The 26,731-nt window shown below is 49.0% G+C and overlaps 8 protein-coding genes and 1 non-coding gene across 9 annotated transcripts; 4 read left to right on the forward strand and 5 right to left on the reverse strand.

Annotated features, from left to right (window-relative positions):
• Positions 1-14: 14 nt before the first annotated feature.
• Positions 15-1,715, forward strand: F4807DRAFT_278119 (uncharacterized protein). Its single transcript, XM_047994652.1, has 4 exons — positions 15-385; positions 449-516; positions 582-1,318; positions 1,378-1,715. Exons 2-4 carry the CDS (start codon positions 468-470, stop codon positions 1,633-1,635), a joined length of 1,044 nt encoding a protein of 347 aa, XP_047850169.1. The 5' UTR covers positions 15-385; positions 449-467; the 3' UTR covers positions 1,636-1,715.
• A 403-nt stretch (positions 1,716-2,118) lies between these two features.
• F4807DRAFT_471007 (RNI-like protein) lies at positions 2,119-6,310 on the reverse strand. Its single transcript, XM_048002872.1, has one exon. The coding sequence runs from the start codon at positions 5,895-5,897 to the stop codon at positions 2,826-2,828; it is 3,072 nt and encodes a 1,023-aa protein (XP_047850170.1). The 5' UTR covers positions 5,898-6,310; the 3' UTR covers positions 2,119-2,825.
• Positions 6,311-9,499: 3,189 nt separating this feature from the next.
• On the reverse strand, positions 9,500-10,561 carry F4807DRAFT_442593 (uncharacterized protein). Its single transcript, XM_047999484.1, has 3 exons — positions 10,299-10,561; positions 10,152-10,236; positions 9,500-10,083 (listed from the first exon to the last, which is right to left on the reverse strand). The coding sequence occupies exon 3, from the start codon at positions 10,064-10,066 to the stop codon at positions 9,872-9,874; it is 195 nt and encodes a 64-aa protein (XP_047850171.1). The 5' UTR covers positions 10,067-10,083; positions 10,152-10,236; positions 10,299-10,561; the 3' UTR covers positions 9,500-9,871.
• A 321-nt stretch (positions 10,562-10,882) lies between these two features.
• Positions 10,883-10,953, reverse strand: F4807DRAFT_t136. The gene has a single exon. It is a non-coding gene; the product is annotated as a tRNA-Gly (tRNA).
• Positions 10,954-11,304: 351 nt separating this feature from the next.
• On the reverse strand, positions 11,305-13,189 carry F4807DRAFT_471011 (cytochrome P450; the record flags this gene model as incomplete). The annotated part of the gene is made up of 6 exons (XM_048002873.1): positions 11,305-11,482; positions 11,568-11,734; positions 11,796-11,903; positions 11,999-12,310; positions 12,379-12,899; positions 12,958-13,189. 6 exons carry the CDS (start codon positions 13,187-13,189, stop codon positions 11,305-11,307), a joined length of 1,518 nt encoding a protein of 505 aa, XP_047850172.1.
• A 3,869-nt stretch (positions 13,190-17,058) lies between these two features.
• F4807DRAFT_278350 (inhibitor of apoptosis-promoting Bax1-domain-containing protein) lies at positions 17,059-18,515 on the forward strand. Its single transcript, XM_047994653.1, has 2 exons — positions 17,059-17,903; positions 17,964-18,515. The coding sequence occupies exons 1-2, from the start codon at positions 17,350-17,352 to the stop codon at positions 18,448-18,450; spliced, it is 1,041 nt and encodes a 346-aa protein (XP_047850173.1). The 5' UTR covers positions 17,059-17,349; the 3' UTR covers positions 18,451-18,515.
• Positions 18,516-18,966: 451 nt separating this feature from the next.
• F4807DRAFT_442600 (uncharacterized protein) lies at positions 18,967-21,706 on the forward strand. The gene is made up of 2 exons (XM_047999485.1): positions 18,967-19,697; positions 19,917-21,706. Exons 1-2 carry the CDS (start codon positions 19,666-19,668, stop codon positions 21,466-21,468), a joined length of 1,584 nt encoding a protein of 527 aa, XP_047850174.1. The 5' UTR covers positions 18,967-19,665; the 3' UTR covers positions 21,469-21,706.
• Positions 21,707-22,059: 353 nt separating this feature from the next.
• On the reverse strand, positions 22,060-22,767 carry F4807DRAFT_464535 (PMSR-domain-containing protein; the record flags this gene model as incomplete). The annotated part of the gene is made up of 2 exons (XM_048002139.1): positions 22,060-22,409; positions 22,509-22,767. 2 exons carry the CDS (start codon positions 22,765-22,767, stop codon positions 22,060-22,062), a joined length of 609 nt encoding a protein of 202 aa, XP_047850175.1.
• Positions 22,768-24,313: 1,546 nt separating this feature from the next.
• F4807DRAFT_464536 (uncharacterized protein) lies at positions 24,314-24,793 on the forward strand (the record flags this gene model as incomplete). The annotated part of the gene is made up of 1 exon (XM_048002140.1): positions 24,314-24,793. One exon carries the CDS (start codon positions 24,314-24,316, stop codon positions 24,791-24,793), a length of 480 nt encoding a protein of 159 aa, XP_047850176.1.
• Positions 24,794-26,731: the final 1,938 nt, after the last annotated feature.

Below are 26,731 nucleotides of genomic sequence, written 5' to 3' on the forward strand. Positions count from 1 at the left end.
CTTGACATGATGATTCAACTCCAAATTGGTTTGTTATTGAACAGAATTGACAGTACATGGGGTATGACGTGCTGAAGACGAGAATCTGGGGGGACGAATTGCTGAGAAATACAATCTGAATCTCTAGTCTAATAGGCTAGCCCCTCAGATTTCTAAGTGGCAGAGATCGCGAATTTCGCACACCGTCCGATTGGTAATCCACGGACGTCGTATCATAGCAAGAGATCGAATGTCGGGGTAATTAATCGGAACTAATTCCACATCATTCGTCAATTGTACGATCTCTCGTCTCCCCTGGATAGCATAAACTTTCCAGCACTGCTTTTTTATTAGTAATACCATCGGAGTTCTGTTCCAAAGGGATATAGTTGGCCCTCATTCATAAGTATAAACACCCGTTAAGTGTTTTTGAGGGTGAAAGAGATCAGTTTATCTCAATCTTAACCAGTATCTACGATTTGAGCATCATGTCTTCCGAAGGAAAAGCCCCGAAAACTTTTCTCCTAGGCGCTACTGGTACGCTATCCCAACTTGAACATGGCGGCGTTATTTTTAGCGGTATTAACAGAATCGGCTCGTAGGTTACATTGGCGGAGATGCCTTGAAAGCCATACTGGATCAATCCCCCGAGCAGGAATCCAACTTCTCCGTCTTGGTACGAGATCCGAAGAAAGGAGAGGCGATTAAAGCCGCGTATCCGAACATAAGAGTTGTCCACGGCTCCCTCGACGACACCGAGCTCCTCGTCGGCGAGTCCGCGCGGGCCGACATTGTCCTGCATCTTGCGCATGCAGATCATGTCTCAGCCGCCAACGCCATCATCGCCGGATTGAAGCAGCGGTCTGCGGAGGGGAAAACTTCGTACTTGGTACATTGCAGCGGCACTGGCATTCTGTTGTATGAGGACATGCAGGCGGGAAGATACGGCGAAGCTTCCGACAAGATCTACAACGACTGGGAAGGTCTCTCAGAAATGACATCTTTTCCTGACGCGGCCCTTCACCGCAACGTGGATAAGCTCGTATTGGCGGCCGGCGAAGATGCCCGTATCAAAACGGCCGTCGTTGCGCCGCCTTTGATCTATGGCATTGGTCGAGGTCCGGGAAATCAGCGAAGTGTCCAGATCCCTCGGCTGATTGAAAACTTCATCCAGGGCCGCAAAGGATTTCAAATCGGAGAAGGCAAAGCTTGGTGGAACAACGTGCATGTCCACGACCTCAGCGAGCTGTTCGCACTCTTTTACAAGGAGGCTCTGTCAGGAGAGAAGAAGGAGGTCTGGGGTACCGATGGATACTACTTCGCTGAGAATGGCGCAGCTGTGAGTTTCCCATTGATACTGACTAGGTACCACTAAATTAGCTGACGAACTTGGTGAAGGTTTGGAAGGACATTTCTTCAAGAATAGTTGAGATTCTCTACTCCAAGGGCCTTATCAACGACAAAAACATCGACAAGATTTCTCCGGAGGAAGCTGCGAAGATGTTCCCGTACGCTGCAATAGTATGGGGCCAGAACAGTCGGTCCAGTGCCATCAAAGCAAGGAAACTTCTTGGCTGGGCTCCCAAACAGCGAAGCCTAGAGGATGAACTCCCCATAGCTATCGATTATGAGGTGAAGAGACTGAATCTTAGTTAGAATAGGTAAGGCCTGGTTGTTCGCTGGAAGATGAGGGAGTTGAGTCGTCGCTTGGCTATGAAAGGACTATGATCTGGTGGATATTTTCATCTAAATTGAATATGTCACATCTATTGAACTGTGCAGTTAACGAACCAAATTATATAACCGTGTCGTCTAGTCATTTATTGGGTTGATCATTGACACAATTGAATAGGGGACTTACCCCTGAATTCCTTAACTCCGAAACTGTTGCGGCGCCACAATGATATGGGTTGCCCCATTGAAATATATCAATTTATGAAGATAGATTCTCAAAGGTGGAATATGGTATGATTCTACATAACATACCTTGTCATAACCTTATCACTCACTCTCTAGCGCCACCATTGTTGGTTATACCCAGTACGGTTGCATCGTAGTTGGAACCGCGTACCGTGGAAGTACCAAAGGTGGGGGACAACAGTTAGCCCTAAGAAGCATAGAGAAACTTGTTTAAAGCTTGCCTGGATAGCCTATGTTGTAGATCAACTACCTAAGATTTGACTTGTATAATTCTACTAGGTATATCAAGTAGTATTAGCAATATTGTAAGACAACGTTACTCAATGAGTTGCTGCCCCTCTGAACGCAGCCTCAACGTACCAAAATCCTCATCCAAATAACCTGAGTACCTATTTTACGATAGCTTCCAGAGGATGTATCGACATGTAATCAGAATAGTAGTCCAGTTCAATCACCTACCACCAATTATCACCACACCGTACTCAACCCCCGAATTTCACCCAAAGTCACCAAGACACATCAACACAAAAATACGCAATCGTATTCATCCATAAGCATCACCTAAGCTACTGCCGGTGATATGATAGGATATGATAGTAACTAAATCGAAGTTTTGACTAACGCACAAAACTCCATGCAACCAACTTATGCGTGAACGTTGACGATGGGTATATCACAGAAACGTCGAAACCCGACTTTGATCAGAAGGCCTTCCGTCCGTCCGTCCGTCCGTCTGTCTGTCCGTGTGTATGTACGTATGTATGCGCGCGAAATATCGCGAATATCATCAGGTCGTCGTCTTCTATGTCGTAGTAAATGCGCAGACCGAGCCTCCTCTATGCCTCCCCTGTTGACTACTTCTATCCTCGATATATCAACTTCGATATCAAGGTTTGCACACCACCACACCACACCACACCAACCCTTCACCGCAGTCCCCCCGCCCCCTTCTCAACCACAAACGCAACCGCCGGTCTCCCATGCCGATCCACGCTCCTCGAACTATTACTCCTCGGCGAAAGCACACTTGTCCTTCCCGGCGACAGCGCCTCCATCCTCGTCGGACTCGAGCTCTCGACCTCGACAGGACTATCCGCACTCACACTACTCCCGCTCCCCCCACCACCACTACTCCCCCCTCCTCCACCCCGTTCATCAAACCCCCACCTCGCAACCCCACCCGCCCTAACCCAACCCTCCAAATTCCGACACTGACTAACATCCGCCCACCGCAGCCCCGCGCATCCCTCAAGCACGCTCTCGATACCCGCCGCCGTGACCCGGACGCACCCGCGCACGCTAAGCCTCTCCAGATCATTAAGATGCAGCGCGACGCACGCAAGACTATTATCGCTGACCGCGCTGCCGCAAAACGCCATCTTCAGCTCCTTTAAGCGGGGCAGGCCCAACGCGACGACCTCCGTCGCGGTATCCGAAAGCGCGCAGCAGAATGAGAGGTCGAGGTGCGTGAGGGATTTGGCCGCGTGCACGAGCGCTACGATCGCGTTGTCCGAGAGGTACGTGCAGTCTGCTAGGCAGAGACGCGAGAGGTTAGTGAAGCGGAAGGGCGCCCAGGATTGGAAGCCTGCGTCGGTTATGGATGTGCAGCGCGTTAGGGAGAGCGATTCTAGGCGTGAGGACGCGTGCGCGGCCATGTGCGCCATGGACCGGTCGGTTATGTGTTTGCAGTAGGATAGGTTTAGGCGCTTGAGTTTGGGGCAGCCGATTACGGTGCCTGGGGGTGGAAGGATGATGGTTTGAGGTGGGGGTTTTTGCGGTGATTGTTGTTGTTGGTGTTGTCCTTGTTGACCCTGTTGACTCTGTTGGCCTTGTTGCTGGCCTTGCTGGTGCTGGTGCTGTTGTTGCTGGGCTCGGAGACGTGCGGCGGAGTTCGATATAATCATCTGCTTCGCGTTCGGCGGGGGATGTTCGGGCACGACCCAGCCGACGACTCGAGCTAGGAGGTTATCGCCTACCTTGCGACAGTTGCTCCAGTCGACTTCTTCCAACCCTTTGGCGTTGTCGCTCATGTCCAGGATCTGGTTGGCCGAGACGTCCCAGACAGACTTCATTCGCCAGATCTTGATGTTTTTGCCGCACATCTTCCACAGCGCCGAGAAGCCTTCGTCGGTAATGTGGAAACAGTTGCTGATATCGATCGAGACCGGCCGCGGTCCGAGGAACGGCGCAATGACGTTGATGAGGGCTTCGTCTGTTATGAAGCGGTTGTAAGGTGTTAGATCCACGTCAGTACATAGCTTCGGTGACTCGGCGAGGAGCTTGCGCATGTGAGAAGAGAGCTGTCGCATACGAATGAGTTCGGCGAGGTCGAGGAATTGGAAAATTGTTACTAGAATGTCGTCGGGGAGGAGAGGTTCCTGGCTCGGATGTGGCCGGTTGGGTAAGATCTTAGCCTTCTTCGCCGGCACTTCCGAGTCTGGAGACACCGATACGACTGGGAATCTGGCTGTAGTGGATGTATCGATCACGCGCAAGCGCAAACCATTAGTCATAGGTGTGCCTGAAGATTCAGGAGGTTGTGGTGTTGGTGGAGCAAGAGATCCACGTCTGCGATTTCTCAAGTTTTCCATGTCGACACTTAGATACGGATCCGGATCTTTTGGTTCCATCTGATCTGCTTCGTCCTTGACTGGTGATGCCGGTTTGGAAGGTGTTGTGAAGGTGACTTTCGGCGTGGGTCCTGCTCCTGTAGGTGTAGATGGTGATGCGACGTGATTAGTCGTAGGCTCCGCATCTTTCATCTCGACGTCTTCGTCTTTCTGTCCGATCCTAGTTTTTGCCGTGTCCTCAACCTGTTTCCTGATGTCCGGGGGACATCGCTTCCACAGCTCTTCTAAGGCCTCCCCGCTGATCATAAGACACTCGACGGCTGTGATGGATCTAACAGTCGCAGTTCGTCGCACCGACAAGCCCAAGCTAGCAACCTCCCCGAAATACTGCCCCTGTCTTAGACGTGGCCTAATTAAAGATGACCTCGTTATCCTCTTCTCTTGCTTCCCTCCGGGGACCTCGTGAATCACCTCCGCCTCGCCTCGCACTATGAAGTAGATCTCGTTTCCGGCTGATCCTTGCTTGATGATGTCTGTAAAAGGGGAATAGGTCTTGGGCTGCGCGCTCATTCCGAGAAAATGGAGGATGTCGGGAGGCAGCGTCGAAAATAACGGGAGCTCTTTAAGCGTCTGCCGCACATTTACGAGGCCGCTTCCCAGCGCACTTCCTGCTGCCGCATCTTCGAGAGCGCCCGGACTCGGCGATTTCCTCTTCTTGGTGTTCTTTACGGCCCCTTCTTTGATGACGCCAACTTCTCCCGTAAACACTTTACCAGGAGCGGCATCTCTAGTCGTGACTGACCCCTTAGCACCCTTGACACTCCGTCCATTCTCCTGGCGTTTCTTGTTGAGAATGGTTAGTCGTTCGTGCGCCTCCTCTCTGATCGCCTTCTCCATGTCAGGGAACTTGGGTAACTCTAAGTGAAGGTCCTCCTTCTTGAGTACGAGAAGAAGGCATTTTGTGCGCGCGATGATGGTGGCGGTTCGTGGCATATCCATAAGAACGCCTATCTCCCCAAAAAAGGCGCCTGGTTTTAACTCTGCATATACCGCCTCGCCGTCACGCGATGTTACGCCAACGACGCCTCTAACCAGCCAGTACATAGCTCTTGCTTCGTCGCCCTCGGTCAAGATGTGGTCGTGCGCTGCGTGGACTTGGGGTCTTAAATGCCTTCCGATAGCGACGAGGAATTCCTCGGGGGCTGACATGAAGAGCGGGAAAGACCTCATGCGATCGAGCAGATCAAGCGGCATATCAGGTATGGTCGAGGCCGTGAGCGGGGAGGGACGTATCGGCCGGGTCGGGTTCGTCTCGCTGTTGAATGACCTAATCAAGGAGGCGGAATCCGGAGGCTGGCCATTAGCCGGGTGGTGGGCCAGGGCCCTATAGGGCGAAGGCGGAGAGTGCGGCACTCTGTTCCGCCTCATGACTGCTCTGGGAGCCCTGGCGTCAAAGCCTAATATGCTTACTTCTTACGATGCCCAGTGCCAGATCCCGAGAGATGCGCGTTTCAGTTATTCGGACCTCTTTCCCCCTCAACGGCGGATATTGATATTGGCTTGAGGTCACCTGTGATCTCCCTAAATTGAGGGGAAAGCTTCGTCTGATACTTTAGGCAAGGAACGGTGCATGCTATAGCCTGCCGAGAATCTCCCATGCAGCGGCGCCAGAGACGGGGTGCGTGTTTTGGGGGTCCTCCTCTATGACACCCTTAATCTGTCATGTGGGGAGCGTCGATCTTGGTTGAAACCAGAGCGGAAGCACGGGAGCTAGAGTAATATATCGGAATTGTATCTATGAGGTCGAGCTTCTGACGCTAGAGGTGTCCCGGCGTCATTAGCAGGATATCGCAGAAGGTTGACTCGACTCGTGTGCTTCGCGTGTCTCGTGTGCTATGGAAAGGTTTCGGGAAGATTACGAATATCAGTCCAGGAAATGAAGATGCATGGCCGGGAGCGCAGTCGCGTGCTTAGGATTTCGGAGAGTGATTTCGTGGAATATTGTTGTTTGGGTGATAGTTTAATATTATTGATTTCCTAATCGCAGGCGTGGCATTGGTTAGTTTTGGTTCCGATATTCTAGAATTCTGGGAGAAGTCGCATCACCAATTAGAAACTTACAAATGAGTCGCATGCCCAATCGGTCGGTAGGTAAGCTCCTCGATATCGATACCGATACTCAATTGACTCCCCGTGACAGAAAATAGAGTGTTATGGTAGTTCCAGTATGGTAGTTCGTGGTTATCAATTCAAAACGCCGAACATGGACGAGAAGGCGCAAGCATTTACCGAAGAGTGCTACTTGGTTACTTTGTACGTAGTAGAGGATTTGCCTTTTGGACAGACAGTGCGTAATACGGGGGTGAGAAAGAAGAGAGAGTGGACAAGTTCGGATTATCCTTAGATCTACGTCCTTTCTCAGGGGTGAGCGTGAGTCTGACTAGGACTACAAACAACAACAATGATGCCAGCAACAAACATTTCAAGGCGGGATGGCGAGAAAAACTCAGTTCGGTGCGAGAGCCTAAATTATGATGTGCATGTGTGTGTGTGTGTGTGTGTATGTGTGTGTATGCGTGTGTATGCGTGTGTGGGAGACGACGTCTCTTTGTCGTATGCGACTTTTGTTTCGCGCAGTGCATCCGCAGACAACCACAGCCTGGTGCGGGATCGTAGAAGCCGGCTGCCAGTCTACCAGCTTAGTAGTCGGTGTGCATGTTATGTGCCAGAGGTACATCGACGGTGATTACGGCATGTCAATTAAGGAAAGGCGGCGGAGGCACAGGTCGAGGACGCTGAGGACGGTAGGGCCAGAAAATGACGAGAGTCTGAGACAAGCCGTCGAGCTGTGCGGATCTACCCCGAAGTGTGGGTGGAGAGCGGGGCCTTATTCTTCATCCGTTTCTATTCGTCACGCTAGAGACGAGATAGGCCTAGCACCAGAGGATTTTTGGAGATCACTAAGTTTTTTGTGGGTAACGAGCCGCAGCACGGAGCACATACTGGCGCCGAAACAACCCCTCCACGCTTGGGATGCTTAGGGGATGCTTAGGGGATGCTTGGGATTCTCTAAAGCTGTCTCGACGAGGACTTTTCGGTTGCTAAGTTTAGCACTTACCTAGCTGAAAAGTCCACGACTGCCGGGGGTAGTACCGTACCCGTCTTACTGCTAGGATCCGATATATGAAAGCGTAAAACGCCACGGCTTGAAGCAGGAGTATGTATATATGTATGTATGTATGTATGAAATGGAAATGGATACTCGATATGAACAATTTGATCACTATATAATACTAGGAGGTCTTCCCTATCAATTGGAGCCTCTACATTATCTGCGCATCACTGGAAGCTGGCGTCGTCTTTCTCGGCTCTTTCTTAGCGATATGTAGGTACCTATACAACATATAAGCTCACCAATCTCTAAGTATAGATGTTCGGTTTCTATGCTTGAACACCAAACTTCGCAATTGGAATCATCTTCAAACCGCGTCTGTCAGTGGCGGCCCACAGCCTGCAGCAAAGTGTAAGCGTGGCAATTACTCCTTTCCTTCGCCGCGTTCTCTACGTCTATTAATACTACGAGTGTCCGCCAAGGAAAAGCGAGAGAATATGAAGGGTGGAAAAGTAAAATATTACGAGACAGGGGCATAGGTACGCCGTCCGTAGAGGTAGCAATCAGCATTGGGCAAAGCCACGTGGTAGAAATAGGTGGTATTCTTCCATACAACCAACACTGTTAGCTGAGCATGTCAGCATAAGACCTGAAACGGACAGGATAAGAAACTCGACACAAGAAACGAAGATCTGTCATCTCAGGCGTACTTTTGCAGACAAATCCCATCAATATACTGGATCCGCGAGGAACTTTTGGCGCGTCCAATATTGGACACTTCGAATTACTGTAACCAAGCTACTTGATCAAATCCCGGTCGGCGATCTCGCGGGTTACATCTCACTACTTTTGCCCCTGCGTTCTGTTACCATTCCCGAATCACCATTTTCTGGTACCCTTGGCGAATCGAGGGGGATTGGCCACCCCACGGCCAAGACGACTGACTGTTCGACTCTGACGGGCTTCGAGAAGAATTCTAGCGCCGTTTTCCCCCACCATCGTCTCATTCAGACGATGGTGTTGTGCATAGTGCTTAGTGGACGCACAGGTGATGTAACATCCATGGATCTGACCAGGTTCGCCCTCCCTCGCAGCGACAAGGCAGACTAGATTAATAATTCAAATCAACTTGTTGAGATGCGACTCTCCTGGTATCATAGACGAAGTACGGACCAGGGATATCAGCATTGATACCAACACGGCCGAAAGCTACGTACGTGTGCGTGTCTTGCTTATAAGTGTTCTTATTATTATAATGATCATAACTGGTCCACAACGGGAAGGTGCAGATTCAATTCGAACTCCCTATTTGACAGTAGTCGTGGCGTTATCTTGGCAGATGTGTTGGATACCATGATAGACCACTTTCGAGCGTATAGGGCGATGTCTGGCTTCTAGAACACCAACGGAAGATCGTTAGAATGGAAGGTGATGAGTTTCCAGAAACCCAGTGGGGGTGAAAGTATCTCGTGTTGGTAACATCACCCATGTTTCTGACGTTCAGGTCAGTTTGAGTTTCACCCTCGATGCTACGAATTTCTAACAGTGACCTAGTAACTCAGATACGAGCTCGCCATCCCTGTCGATGAGAACGACCAGGTCCCATAGACCATTCACCAGTGATTCTAGATCCGATCTCTATCAACGCTATCCCTATCTAACTTCCTCTAGAGCATTTGATTGGATATAATGAGGTGGCATGCCCATAAATGATAGTATTATAAGTTAGATATTGAAAAGTTGAGTATATGACACTGACCTATGCATGTGTAGCGCATAGCACGGTATCAACGTATCTTGATCTTATCAAGTATCCAGAGGTTTCTTGTTTTTGTTGAATCGGAACGGGTATGTTGTGACTAGGTAGCCAATCCCCCTCCTTATCCCAGATCGCTAACTAGCATGGCACAACGCTCTAGTTACTTCCCACTAAAATCCCGTCTCGATCCATTCGCGACTTCAGGGTGACCTATGCCTCCTACTCGAATTCGAAGGGCAACTCTGCCAGCGTATAAGAGTTTAAGTCGATTTAAGCCACGGGGCCCTTGCCGGGATGGCTAGGCAAGTGAGTCGCGGTGCTAGAGGCGGGAACGGGGCGGATGTGTGTGGCCGAAGTGATAGGCCCGCGACTAGACTTCGAAGATTGCTCTCCGTAGGCACATGTCAAAAGCCGGCAACTCTTGATGCCATGAAGTAGGCCGTCCGACTGCGCGGGTAATAGTCGATGTTACCGGTACCCATGTATTGGCCATCGACATTCGGGGTAACCATTTCTTTTGCTACCCGCCCTTCAAGCTCCCATACCGCAGATGCCATAATTGCAGTTTATATCGTCACCTAGGTTGCAGCACATTGAACCGCCCGCGCAGAAACAACCCGTAGGCATCAGAACCGATACCTTCAAGTCGCTTAACATGACCTTTTTGGTTAACTCCCTGTTGAGAATTGGGAGCTGGTTCGGAAGGGCAAATGATGTAGTGGCCATCAAAACGACCCAGCACGGTATATTCGAAGGACGCATCTTTCTAGGAAAGCTTTCTAACACATTAACTGGGGTTGATCGTGTGTAGTCGCGAATGTTGCTTCGGAACAAGGATCTCCTGAAGTCAACAGCAACCGCTGCCGCTTATTCTAAGTAGGTATAAGTGAAGCGAGGTAGGTAGATTCGACAAGAATCCGCCATAAAATATGTCAACTAATCAAAGAGCCGGCACTAGTTAATATATCTGAATTTAATGGGCGAAGGGCACCTTGCAGATACGAAAAGCTTTTAAACTTGATCGCCCCGTGGAGGTTTTAGCATAAGGTACCCGTAGATTCCGGCCCCCATAAAATCTCTACAAAGAGCAGGCTGGGGAATGTAGCATAACACATGACTAATCGAAGAGGCACGGATTTAATGAAGAAAATAACTAGGTGGTTTAGGAATCCAATGATATCATTTCATTAATATACAATCCACCGAAAAGAGCCAGGTCTGACAGAGATCAACTTCACAGCCATAATCCTCCACGCAGCTGGTAATGAAGTCCCTGCAGCCCTACCAAAATGGGACGTGCGGAATCCACCATATCCCTCCAAGATTAATATTGAAGAATATCAGAAAGGGTTTAGCAATCGTTGGCTACTAGGAATAACTGTTGGGAGATTTTTTTAAGTTTTATCATTCATCTATCCCTTAAAATAGTAGTTAGTGTCGCTTCCACAAGAACCAGTGTCGCGTATTTATGATCGACACCATCGCGAAAGCAAAAGACAACCGGATGAAAACTTGATGTAGATCGGTCCCAAAAAGAAGAGTTGCATCAGCCGCGAATCGAACGCGGGGCCCATCGATGGCAACGATGGATTTTACCACTAAACCACTGATGCTACAAGTATATGGTGGGCTTGCTGCAGTCCCGGGGATATTGTGGGAACTCCTTAATCCACTTATTAAACTTTTGACAGTCGGCCTCAATGGGAACATGAATCGACCGGCAAATTAGTCCGGGCAGGATGAGGCCCAGAGAAATGTTTGATAGATGAATAGAATTGTAAAAAATTCTGATTGTGCGTAGCATCTATATCCTAAAATGAAACTCTTGTAAAACGCTGTGCTGATTCCCCAAAGCCGAACCAGACCGCCGATGACCGATAGTCAATTTTTAATTGGCCTCCTTATATACACTGGCCTTTTAACACCCTTACGCAGAAAAATAAATAAGTATACTAACCTCGAAGTTAGATTTCACCAAATCGTGGCGTAAGTTTCACTCTGAGATATCCTTCGTGTCCCTTCTTGGGATAAGTGTCCAAATATCTAAATCCCTCCGCCCTATCCCTTTTCTCGTCCCAGAGAGATATGTTAAAATTGTACAAAACAGCTACCAGTGTCTTTCGTAGGACGTGGCGAGCGATGCTTGATGATGTCAGCAAAGGATTCATGTTGGTTGCACATATATGCAAAAAGGCAAAAGCATGTGGGAGCTAGGCGCTTGACTTACAATTGTCCTAGGCAGGTTCTTGTACCAGTTCCGAAGGTCACCGAATTATTTCGCAATTTTCGGGCATTGGGCCCGAATCCGAGCCAGCGGTCTGGTTTAAACGTCTCTGGCTCGGGATATAGGACCGGATCTCGTTCTAAAAGATGCAGCGTGAAGCTTAGACTTGTCTTTATAAAGGTTAGCTCTAAACTGGATATGTTACTTATACATGGGATGTTTGTTACTCACCATTGGCGGTATGACAGTTTCGTTGTAGGTTACTGGTTCAGATGTTTGTCTCGGTTGACGGTGCCACGCTGGTGAGCTGAGCCTCGTTGATTCTCTGCATAATGCATCCTACAATTAAGATTAGAATCCTTTCTTTCATTTTCCTCTTGGTCCCTGATTTGCGATTTGAGCGGTAATAGGAATGACAATATGAATCTTCTTACCAGATAAGGAAGCTGTAGGACTTTAGGATCGCGCCAGATTTGGTGTCCGTAAGTTCCTACATCTAGGCTACGATCGATCTCGGCTCGCAGTCTAGTGATACAGTCTGGATTCTGTATCATGTTATGTAACAAGAAGGTTAGGTTGCTCATTAGCGACTCGTTGCCGATGAAAATGGCTTGTGCAGCCTCTTGGATAACGATTTGCTCGTTGCCAATCTGTCGCCAGAGTTGCGATAGTACGTTTTTGTGCCCCTTTTCAGGGGGGCCGAGGGCATCGCCTTTCGTGATTCGCTCTAGGTGCGAGCCTGCAAGCTAATATGGAGTAAGTGTTGTGTCCGCTATAAGTAGATAATGGGGTCAAGAACTAATTAAATACTTACTGCGTCAAGCCAGGCGAGCGGTGATAGTTTGCGAAGAGATGGGAATATGTCCAATAATTTCTTCAATGGGGGCATGGATCGTAGCACTGTAGCTAGATCAATTGCGCTGAAAGCTCTCGTGGAGTCATGCATGGCGATTAAGTCAGAGGCGTTCATAAATCCCAGGTCCTCGCCAATGAGGTACGATGTCATAATGTCGTTTGTATAAGCCCATAGAACGTGCGTTAAGTTGGTTGGAGAAGTCTTCATCTCCGAGAAGAAAGTGAGTTTTTCGTATAACGTCTCAAGCTGCGTGTTCATTTCGGTACCTGAATAAGCTGCAAGGTTTGATCCGGTAAATAGTGGCTGTATCTTAGATTTCCGTTCACTATGAGCTTGGGGAAGAGCAAGGCCGCCCAGTAGCGTGTCCAGAATACCATAGTAATTGTCACACTTTCTCAAGTCTGACCTGTTGTGATGTTGGAGGCACGCCTCATGATCAGAGAAATGAAGTTCGTTTGGCCCTAGTCGAACGACAGGCCCTGTAATACTTATTAGTACAGATTCCAACACGCCTAATGTGTTTTTCTGGGGACTTACCATATGTCTCGTGGAGATTCCTCAAGTTTTCCAACCAGTCATTCTTTACTAGGACATGATATGCTTCGTACAACTTTGTTGCGGCCGCGAACTTCGGGCCTGGAAACTTGGATAAAGGACTCAAAAATAATCGATAGAACACTTTGGATAGAACGAATAAAGCAACGAGTAAGAGGAGAGCTGTACAAGCCTGAGGGATGGAAAATATAGGTTGAATCAAAAGGTCTAACATGATGAACAGAATAAAATGCTAACCAATTGTGGTCAGCTATTGTGCAATTAGAGAATATACAGGGAGGATATGTCTTATCCTAAACTGTATTTCATCTAGATAGTCAGCCACTCGAGAAACTTAACAGTGACTGGGGCTTATGTCCATGGGCCCAGGTCTATCTATATAGGTAGTTGAGTAGAGGAAGTAAGGACGATGACAGACCATAAGAGGATCTCCTACCTACAACGGTCGTGACCATATATTTCCTCATATGAAATCCATTTGTCACCAGCTGAACACCCATCCAATTCCCTAGTCTAGGCGAAGCATCCTCCGACTGTGAAGTCCGTAGGTTCTTTTGACAGATCCGCTACACTAACACATGGATTTGCACTGTACCACTTTACCTCTTCACCTTGCATTCTTAGCTTCCATGTGAAGGTACTCAGGTCACGCCTTGTGCTGCGGCTCTTCGTGGGATCGACCTTCCCTGGTCAGCTCGTACGAAACATACTGTTCTGATAACAATATCTATATTTGTATTCACTCGATAATCCGAACCCCAACTTAAACAGTCCTTGGTAATTGAAAAATCTCCTTAATATGGTGATTAATATCATTTTAGTAGATATTTATGACTTCCCATCAGATTTGTGGGTATCTCCCATAAGATATCCTAGGTAGGTATATATGTGAAGCGATGGAAGGCTTTAGTATGGGTCTACCTCCATTATGTACTTCGATAGTCTGGTACTTACCATGGTTTTGGTATGAACTTTGCTGTAGGCTCTTTTACTATTATCTGACAAGTCTAGAAACAAGCTGGGTAGCTGAAGAAATCCCTACCCATTGATCTAGGTACTGGCCAAAATTAGTACGATCCCACGTGGTAAACCTGGCATCACATGTCTCTATACCATAGCGGCGGAGGCGAGGATGCAAGGGTGATCAAGGGTGGTCACTCATATGGTATAGCACTGTAACGATAAAGAGTAGCGTGGCTTAGCGGGAGCAAGGGGGAACGTTCGTGGGAGTACCCGTCTCTGCAGACTTCCCTAAGCATATGTATTATGTAGAGTACTCCGCGAATTTAATTTAATGGCACATATTGTGAGGCTGTAACCGCACCCGTTGGCCCGTCGGAGTCGGACCGTCGGAGGTACCCATTTCAGGAAGTTGCCCATTGGGCTATCGGATTTATTGACACCTATATAGATCTTGTGGTTTCGAGCTCCGAGGCACTCGTTATTGAGGCGAGCGCTTCAGCTAGTTGCAAGGGCTTCTTCCGCGCTTATGTGCCTTCCGGCCATTGCCTAATCATTGTTATGGCTCCCTAGATAGAGAATCAGCGGACATACGAATATATCTCGGATTTATACTAACTGTTAGCCTGGAGATGTGAGAAAAGCATTACGGTATACGTGGTATATATATATAGATACTTACCCAGGAACCAGGGAGGTGTGGATCTATACGCAACTATTATCGAAGTAAAGGCAAACATCCACATATGGATATCGACGGGTAGAATTTGGAACAGGCATGGTAAAGCTCCATTCAAGCTATATATTAGCAGCTGAACTAGCGGAGGAAACTCGGTATGGGAAAGAGTTGATTGTAACTTGGCGCTATCAAAATGTATGATATTTTACGTAGGTAACTTTTGGTTGGCTGTTATGGTTTTCGTGGAAGATGAATTTCTTACCACCCTAGATGGCCTACGTGGTGAGACTGGGCCACATGCCGACATCTGAAGTAGGTAAGCGAGATAAACGAAAGATCATGGCTAGTGTGAAATCGAATCTACAAACTAACCCCGATGGATTATTTTATGGCATATGCGTTCTACGTAAGTAATAAGAATCTTGATCGCTGGTGCCTAAATCGAGATCTCTCACACTCCGGGGCGGAACAAAACTTCCTTATAATTACCTATATATAAAGATCAATCCAAAATCCCTTCCTTCGTTTAGATGGAACGCTCATTTACTTGTTCCCTCAGGATTTTATACTGTATCACTGGGGCTGAAAAAAATACGACCGCGTCACTTTACGACGCATTCGGGGTATGTACCAACAATCTGGATCTCATCTTGTGTGCGTCTGATCATCCCTTCGGAGCTTTAGGTATCCACAGAAAGACCCATGTTACCTAGCTGGATCAGGAACACGATGCGATTTTACCTATATCATTCTACCCTACCAATCAAACATGATGTGTCTATTATCTAAGCGCTCAAAGGTATCCTCTTTACGCAGACACTTGAGTCGGTAACGATTCCGAAGGGTAGAGGGTCAGTGGATATTTAGACGTTGAGCGTTCCTGTTTGGGAAATCTAAAATCGTTCAAGTAGTATCGCCTTTGGTTTCTTCGGTCTAGATTCTCGGATGACCCCATTTTTGAACCGGGCGTTGGGTCGCCACAACGATTACGTTTTTCCCGGGGCTGATTTGTGGTCGAACGAAACCCGAGAACCGCTTCTCGTCGTAAGCCAGTAGATATTAATTGGGCACCTAACCTTTTGATTAGAACTGTGCCGTGATCAAAGTCCTATCTGAACAATAGTACAGGCTAAGTATGTTGCAGTTGCCAGGCAGCTATCTAGAGTCTGACACGAAGGAGTCACCGTTACGAATTATACATGGTTAGCGTCTATGATGAGATGGCTACGATTGGGAGATGTCACAAACAATTGTTGAACCCCTCCAGCAACTAATGCGCGGTTCTTATCATAAAAATCTTTCTATCTCCACTGCGGTTGCTTCATTTCCTATATTGATTAGATCGCACTAAAATACACTTAGACGAGGAGGTTGTTCCAAGTGTGACATATCGGTGCTCAGAAGTAATTTAAAATCGGCGCATAAGGACAATGCACCCGAGCCTCGTAACCCGTCTGACAGAATCATTCCGAAGTGATGGAAAGTCCTCGGTGAAAAGTAAGACATTAAATGTCGAATTACCATTGTTGATATCGGCTGGTTGACTAAACTTAGCGCACATGCGGCGGTGCCTCAGTAATATTCCGGAATGTCTGGATCAATTGCCGAAGTACGGGAGCGTCGGCCGTCCCTAGCCGGACGGTGTTTGAAGTTGAAACCGGCCATACGTACTTGTCCCGGCCGCTGAATCAGGTGATTTGAATAGAAAGGAGACGGATATGTAGTCCTGGATGTCGACGGCTAAACGAACCAGGTAGATAGTAACGTCGATCGCCGGCTAAGATAGACTCTAACTTTAACCGTCGTTATAGGGGACTCACTAACTGATATTGTCAAACCTGAATTTCTGGGTCGGTTTTCGATAGAGGGATTTCGTCATATTGTCTTAGCAGGTGCTTGAGGCACGGGGAAGCCCATCCTTGGCGGTCAGATCCTAGAACCTCATACTCTTTGACCTATCTAGGAACTGTCATTCTGGACGACTGATGGATGTGTCGTCATCTTCCTCATTTCCGTAAAGGTTATCTTCCACATCAAGAATGGGGATAAAATTGATCCCTCCGTAATAGCCTAGTCGCTACCACACCTTGGTAGTTCTTCAGTGAACGAGTTCTCCACGCCGATAATTGTCGCTTTAAGAGGTAGTCACTGTCTTGATGGCTTCGCAGTCCCATTCTTCGTGATTGACCCGTCCCTGTTCCAAGTGTCGTTTTGCATATTATTTCCCTTCCAACCAACTATTTTGATTGAATTCTCTCTTCCATTTCCGCTACTCCGTCCCATTTGCACTCGTACGGCATTGCTTCATGTTGATTATAGAGCTGCTGTTGGGCACCTGATCTTGCAAGAGTATTGACAGTAGCAAAGGTCCAGCGATAATATTCCTGGGGAGGAATTATGAGATAATAGGCCAAAAAGAAAGAAGATGAGGAAAAGAAACTAAAAAGGGGGATTGATGTTCTCCAATTTTGGTCTAGCTGTGGATTACATAATGAAGTCGATCGGAACAACGGAGTTAAGAAATTTATAGAAACCGGTGGGCTCTTTCCAGTTCATTCTCCGCTCCCACCTTTGCACACCAGTAGCAAGTGGTCTATTACATCAGCTACTTCCCGCACCAGAACATTAACTCATTGCCATCATCTACATTCTTCCTCAAACAACATTTTATTCTATTCCACCTTTTCTTTTGTGAACAACCACAACCTCTACAGTACTGCTTGTCAAAAGCGACAATGTCTTTCACAATCACGATTCGTGCGGGGCCCGCGCGCTTCGCTTCTAGATTGCCAGAGCTCACGAAAAGCTCTTTCCGATCGGCAGCTCCCATCCGAGCATTCCATCAATCCGCAAGGCCATCCAACTTCTTCACATCGCGAACCACTGTCGCATCAACGCTAGCGCGATCAACGCCGAAAAATGCATTTGCGCAATCGTCGAGGAGCTACATCCAGCCGACTGCTGCTCCTGCGGCCGACTCGGGTTCGACGATGCGTCGGCTGCTTACGGGTGGCGCAATCTTCGGCGGCACTCTTATCGCCATCAATGCTGTCTTCAACCGCGAGACACGAGAGGACGGTGGAATGCCGGCATTTGAGCGATCTTACCTGAACTCGACCTTCCTCCACACTGGCCTCGGTATCGGTATTATCGGCCTTACTGCGCGACAGATGATCCACAGTGGTTTTGTCTACAGATTGATGGTGACAAATCCTTGGGCTGTGGCTATCGGTGGTTTGGCTCTTAGTTTCGGTACCATGCTCGGAACTCGAGCCGTTGACCCTGACAAGTGAGTATTATCGGTCCCTTCTCCCTTCCTTAAAATCGATATCGATCTAACATTGAATAGCTACGTCCCCAAGTACGCACTGTGGACTGCGTTCAATGCCACCCAGGCTGCCTTCGTCGCACCTCTCCTCGCATTTGCGCCTGGTGCCCTGATCGCCCGTGCCGGCCTTTACACCGTCGCCATGATGGGCTCTATCTCGTTCGTCGGCGCCACCGCTAAGCAGGAGAAGTACATGTACATCGGTGGTCCTCTTCTTGCAGGTGCGGCTATCGTTGCCGTCTCGGGTCTTGCTCCTCTCGTCATCCCGGTAACTGCCGCCCGAACTTTGGCATTCACTGAGAACATCTGGCTGTACGGTGGTCTAGCGGTCTTCGGCGGTTTCACGCTGTACGATGTTCAGAAGATCCTATACCACTCCCGCCTTGCCGAGCAGGGCATCATCAAGAAGGACCCGGTTAACGAGAGTATATCGCTGGAGTTGGACTTCTTGAACATCTTCATTCGGATGGTTCAGATCTTGATGATGCAGCAAAACCGCAGGAAGTAAAAGGGATGAATCATATCAAGGACAGGTCACATAAAAGCTAGGAGGGCGCCATGACGGTGAACGAAGAGAAATGGGATTCTTCGAATATGCGAGGATTAGCTCGTGAGACAGACTCGCATACAGACTTAATCAGAATGTTGGAGGCAGAATACAAACTCTCCTCTCTACTAGAGACAACGTCAAACGTCCAAATTGTCTAGGGTTGTATAAATGTACCAACGAGCTATGTAAATAAAAACCGCAGCTTTGCATCACACCCTGATAATGGAAAATTCGATTACCGTACATGTCCTTGTTCTTATTAGACGTAATAAAAATTGATTCCTGTGGTTAGGGAGACGATGGAAATAGATATGTGATATGTCTCACATGCGCCAAGGATCCCTGTTCTGACGAATTATGTGGACGAAGCGCTCTAGTTTATTTGATTGGCAATGTGACATTCTCAGGTGACTTGACATCCGAGTTTGAGCAGAGAGAAGATGCAAATTCATTACCAACCATTTCTCCTTTTGGGGGGCCTGGAAGCGCTTTAAAACCTTGGAAGTCGCTTAGTCGCTTAAATAAACTGGAACTTACCCAGTACTTACATCTCGTACAGTCATACCTACCACATTGTGCTCAATGTACGATAGGAGGCTATTGAGATTAAGCTCGGACGTGCCGTGTGCGTAGATGGTAGGTACCTGGTAGATAGCTGCTAACTGACAGGCAAGAGCTGGGACCGTTTACACTGTACTTACCTAGTTTGACGATTCTATTGAAAAAATTGAGGCTGAGACCTGAAAACGATGGGCCGTTAAATCCGAAAACTGCTGTTGCCCTTTCCTCCAGGACTGACTCCTTCGGTGAGAGGGAACTTCCCAACCCCCTGTCCCTTTCAATACTTACATATCGATACTAGTTGCACCTTCCTCAGGCTTCTGCCTCCGAATGACTTGCACCTGCACCTGCATATGTGAGTCAAGTACATTAAATGATTAAGCACCTACCTACGATTCACTTTTCCCGCCTAATTCAAGCTTAAAAATCTCACATCTTCAATTCACATTTAATGTTATGCTCTTTATTTCGCGACGCGTGACATTATCGTAATGATTTCGTCCATTTATTCTACAATCCGTTACCTACATACTTGAGATATCAGGTCGGTGTAGTCGTAGGTAGAGAGGGTTCCAATTAGATTGGAACCCTCGTTTAACTTGAATAAGGGCCATGTCCTCATTCAGCGGAAAAAAGATATTCAGGTAAGTCATTCTTCTACTTTCCCAATATTCATATCCCCAGGTCTACCTTCTCAGGTAGGCATCTTGACAGTTGCGGCCGCCCTCCGAGGTTCCCAATCCTATTATGGCCTGGAAGCTAGAAGCTCAGCCCCATCTCCGGATCCCCAACCACGCCGCGCTTTTTCGGCGCGGCACCGAAAACGATCATTGCCGGTCAAATTAGTGCTAACTATCATCAAGCCACGCTCGTTCCAAATTAACGAAGTCTCGTAAATTGAGAGATATAATAAGCAAACTATCTATAAAACGACTCACGCATCAACCCAGCTCTCTCGTTGACAATGACGATCTATCATCAATTGGCAACCCTACCAGCTCCACTGGCCTCGGCATCACCTTAACCAACAATAGTCGTAACACAGTTGCTCAAGATGTCGAGTCTAGGAACGTCATTGTCCTCTCATCAGGACAGCAAACCGAGAAAAAAGTCTCCGGTCTATTGCTTCTTCCACAAGAGCTGTTCGACCACATAACCAGTTACTTAGGAGCAGCTAATGTCGCAGTGTTGGCACTCGTCAACAAGGAACTGATGTACCGATTCATGACTTCATGCATGAAGACCGGGATTACAGAACCGTACGAGCCAGTGTCCTATCGTGTTCTAAACAAATTTATTGAGAAGACCGATGCATCAAAGACCAAGATTCGTGGAACCCTACTCAGCCTTATCGACTACGACCTGGAGGATCTCGTTTACTGCTATAAGTGTAAACGGATCCACGACCCCTTCCTACCATTCATAGACCGGGCCTATGCTCCACACAAAGCTGCTAGATGTGCTGATTGGTCTATGGATCATCATATGCCGCCGCGTGCTACTAGGAAGCTTCTCCGTACCATCAGCAAACGTCGTCTCCATGGCGCTCCCTATAGGCACCTTTTGCAGCAGGTCAACAACACGCAAACAACTTATCATAAGGGAATATTAGTCCAAGTCACCTTGAGAGCGCGCTACCGCAACAGCGACTTGATTTTACGACGACAGCAGGTTGTTTCGTCCGTTGACAAGTCAGCTCTGTCATTATGGTTATTCGGGCAGATGATTAAAGATCCGCCGCGGACTGGTCTGTCGTTTCTATCACTACCGAAGACCTACCCGATGTGTAATCATGGTAACTGGGGTTCCGTGTACCAGCCATTGATACAGCAACTGGTCAATCCCTTGTGTAAAAATGATCATATCCGGCAAAACATCACGAGGCATGAAGTAGCCTGCTTCAGCAAGGAACCCCTGGACGTATCTAAGCAGGAGGGCCACATCATTTGCGAACGCCTCAAATGGGTAGTCTCTGGCGCACGGCATAACCCAACGGACGTGCACCCTCTCTTAGGCGAGGTCCTAGGCTGTGCCAACTGCACCACAGACTTTAGCATTGACGTTGTTCCCTTACCTGAGCCATTCAATTGGGGATTTGTTCTCACCTCTTGGATAGATCTTGGTAGAATCGATTTTTGCAGTCAGTGGGACAGTCATAGAGACGTGCGACCCGGTCGAGAGGTTAGGCGGCATGTACATGGGGACATATGCGAGGCGTTTGAGGATCTACCATCGCGCCTGGATTATCGTCCCAAGATCAGCTCCGTCGATGGTCTAAGAATGGCAAACTACGTCTGGGGAGAGAGAGCAAAGGTCGGTCTAGACAAGTACATTAATTGGACCCAAGGGCATACGTGCAATCCCGCCACGGGATGGTACGAAGATCCGGATCCGCTGGAGGACGCCGATTGCTGAGCATTGGCTACGGCGAACCCAAGTACGACGCAGAAAGGATTGTGGTAATCCATGAGAATAATGGAAGTGGAGGGGGGCTGATGCATATGTCGAGCACTGATACCATCTCAGCTTCGGCACAAATGGGGTTATTTGCATGGGCGAAGGTGTTTGGGTCAGGAATGAATCGATTAAATGCAAAGCATCAAATTAAGGCACGGAGTTACCGGATTCGCCACGAAGGAGAACTTAGTGGCTTTGCTATTTAGCATAACGGTGTGTTAAATGTGTTATATAATGAGGAAAATGCTAGCCTCGAAATTTGAGGGCTATCTGAATTTCTCCGTACATTTGCCTTGATGCTGAACACATAGAGGCGTGCTGTAAGCCATTGGGTCATTGGATTACCAACGAAACCCCGGAACACCTTCAGAACATGTAGGGTTGTACCCTCATACCACCTCCTTGTGGACAGACATTTAACATACCCATCATAGATGACCGTCGTAATATCGTAGGGTAGTAGAACAACAAAGCTAGACTGATCCTTCCAGTCCCGCACTTAACCCAACCAAACCGCCATCTCACAACTTCTTTTCTCCTCGCACCTCATCACTGCAGCGGCGGAAACTGCCTCAAGAAATGCGAAGGGCACTCGTACCCGGACGGGTTATGGTGCAGGTACTGCTGGTGGTAGTCCTCGGCGTCCCACCAGCGGCCCGCGGGCGCGACCTCGGTCTTGACGCCGCCCTTGTACCACTGCTCGTTGGCCTGGCGCGTCACCTCGCGCGCGACGGTTTCCTGCTCGGGATCGTGGAAGTAGATCGCGCTCCGGTACTGCGGGCCTACGTCCGGCCCTTGTCGGTTCGCGGTTGTGGGGTCGTGCATTCGGTAGAAGAACTCGAGGAGTTGGCGGTAGGTTAGGCGTGTGGGGTCGTAGTGGATTTGGAGGGCTTCGGCGTCTGTTTTTGGTGGGTTGTGTTAGTATTACTCGGTTTGGTTTGTTTAGATGGGCGTAAGGGAGAAGCGGGGAGGTAAGGGGGAGGAAGGGGGGAACATACGTCCGGTCTGGCCCCCGCACACGGCGCGGTACGAGGGGTTGTTCAGGTCGCCGCCGGTGTACCCGACGCGCGCGTCGTAGAGGCCCTTGTCGCCGAAGTGCTTGCGGTACAGGTGCTCGACGCCCCAGAAACAGCCCGCGGCCACGGTGGCCTTCTCGGCGCCCTCCGGGATCGCGACCGCGCTGCCGCCGGAGGTGTCGGCCGTTATGCCGAGGCGCGTGCTTAGCGGGCGGAAGAGCCGCGAGGCGAAGGTGGGCATGGTGAAGGACATTGCGAGGATTGCGACTGCGGTTGCGATGAGGATTTGGGTTATTGGTGCTGTTGTGGTTGTGGTTGGAGCTGTCGTTGTTTCCGTGGTGGGGTTGTCGGCTGGTCGTGTGGTCATAAGTCGGAATTGGAACTCAATTTGAGATGGCGAAGATGGGATTAATTGTATCGGAAGCTGGAATAGACGCTGTCTAGCACTTGCCTTTTAAATATCGGACTTGATTCCACATAGAAGGTCGTCAACAATGCAGGTCCGATGGGTGGTGACGTTTGGAGGGGGAGCTTTCCCAGACAATGACAAATCTATTCGCCGCCACCCGCCTGCCGGATGATGCCATTAGATTCAATGAAGGGAAGGATCGGGCAGGTATCTCATAGTGGTCCGTGCCATCCTAAGCTCTAACCTGGAGGATTGAAGATTCCAAATGAGCTACAAATTATGTAAGCTAACTTTCAGCTCAGCCCTATGGAAGTTATTGCCGATGTCCAGGTTTGTTATCTGATGGTATCAGCATCTACACTCGCTTCGTCCTTCTTCACCTTTTCTTGACCTTGCATGATTCCATGTTCAATTGGCCAATGAATAAACGTCTAAAAACTTCCCTGTATATTCACCAAGCCTTGCAGCTCGCTTGGTTGATCTAAACTTTTAACGTTCGGAATTCCTTTAGCTGCTTCAGTTGGTAGCTCGGTTATTATACCATGGCAGCTCTGTCGGCTCAAGTCTGCCTCGCCGTCGATGGTCTTGGGCGACTTATATCAAAAATCTAGCCATTCCAAGACTGATTCTAACTGAATCTTTTCACATCTCCGATGGCTCGTGAAGACGGCATAAATGAGACACTTAACAGTGTCGTCCAGGGGACAAGCTTATGTCAGGGACTCTTAAAAGCACGACTCTGTTGTTGCCATTCCAAACATACCCATCGTCAACAGCATCACTTGCCTCTTGGTCGTCATGCAATTTGTAACGCCGTCACCGTACCGCCAGGCTGGGGCCAGCAGAGAAGCTTGCTTTGAGCTTCGATCAATCATACCAGGGGGCCTTGGCATGTAGCAAGACCCCTGTGTGATCCCCATACTCGCCAATTTTAGCCGTGCGCCAGGCTTTTCAGAACAGATCGAGGCATGTCCAGACGGTAGTTCACGCAATGTTGCAGGCGATGTTTCAGACGATGGGAAATTCCAAGCGACTCGCTTTACAAAGATACGGCGTGAGGCCTCACCGATGGATATGACGTCGTTCCCCAATTCGTCTTCCAATTTGAGATCTGATAAATCTCCTACGATCTCATGAGAAGGTCGATCTGATTAAAAGATATCATCGACTTCGATCACTTCGCGTTTCTTTTTTGGAGCTGAATTTTTACCCCTATCCACCCTTACGCGTGTTCTTGACCGCGTCTCTCAACGCGCAACACCAAAATCATTACTCATCTGAGGTCCAATTGATCGTCGTATTATCTAAACATCCATATAACAAACGTCAACAAAACGATAACCCTCACCAAGTCCAAAAACCGCCTCACCTACCCAAAATGCTCACCAACCGCCGCTCAACCCTCATGGTCCCCGGCACCGTCAACGGGCGTCCGGCATCCTACACGCCCGGCGCCACCGCGCCCCCGACCCTCGCCACGCTTCGCCCGGAAAACGAGCCGCACTGCACGGCGCCCGCGATCCTGACCTCGACCATGGCGACGCTGCCGGGGTACCGCGTGTCCCGCGTCCTCGGCGCCGTGTTCGGGAGCACGACGTACGCGCTCAAGGACACCAAGGCGTTGCTGAAAGCTAGCGCGGCCGGCGGCGAGGTCAAGAGCCTCACGCACATCATGTACAACGCGCGCGACCAGGCCGCCGAGCGCATGACGCGCGACTGCGTGGCCAGGGGCGCGAATGCGGTTGTGGGCGTCGCGTTCGAGGAGAGGGAGGTCTTGGGTTTTATACAGGTCTCGGTTTGCGGGACCGCGGTGTATGTCGAGAAGGAGAAGGTTCCTGAGAACCCGTTCTCGCCATGACGGTGCACTAGGAGATGGTGAAGATGAAGATAGAGGTAGAGATGGAGATGGAGATGGTTGGTGCGCGTCTGTGATGAAGAAAGGTTCTTTTCCTGTCATGAACGAGTCCTCATCCCGGCGGAGAGGAAGAAGGTCTCCCGCTGAGCACCTGGTGCTCTTCGCGGAACTGACTAGACAGCCCGCGGCGCATGACGGTAGTCGAGAGATGAGATCTAGGAGAGAAGGTAGAGTTTTCCACAACCTGGGTATGGTATTGTTTCGCTTCTTGGAATATTGGTAGGGCTTGGAGCTTGGAGCTTTTGATCTTCGGTCACGACACCTTTTTTCTTTGGATTTAGACGCAAATTCTAGTAATCACTTCCTTGTCTAGGGCCACAATCGGTGCTTCTCCATTTGCGATTCCGTGTCTACCTTCTAACCGACCATCGAATTACGACCTTCGCGATAGTACCGAGGAAGCTCACTCTTGGGATCAAGCTTCTCGGCCGAGATTGCGAAGGACGCCCCGCGGACCAATTTGGTGTGCAATTAATTCCTACATTGCACCGGTTACACAGCATGTCAGCGAGAGTGGCGTTGGTGATACACCAAGTTACCTAACCCGGACTACCGTATCGGTAGCACTCCAGGAGCTCCCCGCTATGTCGTATGTTTTCTTGGTTACGTCAGGAGCTCAGTCGGTCATCAGGAAAGCTGTTCGTCGTACAGCAGCCTCGACGGACCCATTCACGCTCAACACATTGACCTGCTGCTTCGTATATTGCGACTATCACGATTGGATCGCCCGGCCGCTAGAGCGCTCTGTGGTAGATGCCAAGTCCCGGATCGTGATTATCGGATAGGCGTACCTAGCAGTGGTAGGGGTTGCTTGGACGTTTAGGTCATACGCGCTCGATTTGTGGGATAGGGTCGCAAGGGTTCCTTGACGAAGATGGCACGGTAGTTTAAGGCGAAATGAAGTCGTACGTATTACGATATTTGTAGCTTAGCTGCTTGGGGCGGGACGATCGTGGGCGTATCCACAACCGGCATGACACGGCTCGGTAAAGGTTCCTATCCTGGGCCAAATCGACGGTATTCCGGGACCCGCGCCCTAAATCGTCTTTACTCGGGACCGGTCCTTATTAGCATGGGTTAGAAAAACGCGAACTCTTTTTAACTAGATCCATGGTTTATTCGCTGGCAAGGGGGTAGAACTGGTAGATCACGACATTAAATACACTATTGCCAGATGAACCGTTGGTAGCCACTCAGGAACGGATGGGTCTTATCCAAGCTAGAGATATAAGGTTAATATTGCATGCGTCCGAGTTGCCCCCTTGCTTTCGCCACATCCACTTTCTCTAGGGCCCGGGCTAAGCTTCCGAGAGCTCTGGTATCATATCATCCCTTGCATGCATCGAGCTACCTGCTGCTGTGATACGTGAGAACCGTCCCCACGGGGAAGAGCTTAAAAAGCCTGAAATGTCTTAAACGGGCACGCGTCTGGTGTAAGTTATTGAATTCCCCTGGCAGGGGGAGGGGTCTGTGATAAAAATACGTGTCCAACTTTCTGCTTCGAGCGGACAACACACGGACGCGTTTGCTCGGCGGTCTAGAGCCTGCGATCTATCTATTTATAGAAGAGGTAATTTTAAAAAAGGTTGCATCATACCGAAGAACTACATCACACACCTTTTTTGCACTTGGGTTCATGAGCCCGGTCGATGGTGGGCTGTGGGCTCTAGGTTGATCGGATAAGCTCCTGGTTCACCTATGGGGTGCTTCCGAGGGGTCCCCTTGAGCTGTTCTTCTCATATGACATATTGCAGCTTGCAGAAACCATGCCGCCAACTACGGGGCTCATGTAGTATAGCTTTCCTTGTGTAACTCCTCATCTCTATCACCCCGCATCTAGGTGATTCTAGACGGCCCTCGGCTGTTGAGGTCGGTGAAATG

This window comes from Annulohypoxylon truncatum (assembly GCF_022578515.1).
Source record: "Annulohypoxylon truncatum strain CBS 140777 unplaced genomic scaffold F4807scaffold_41, whole genome shotgun sequence".
Classification (NCBI taxonomy): domain Eukaryota; kingdom Fungi; phylum Ascomycota; class Sordariomycetes; order Xylariales; family Hypoxylaceae; genus Annulohypoxylon; species Annulohypoxylon truncatum.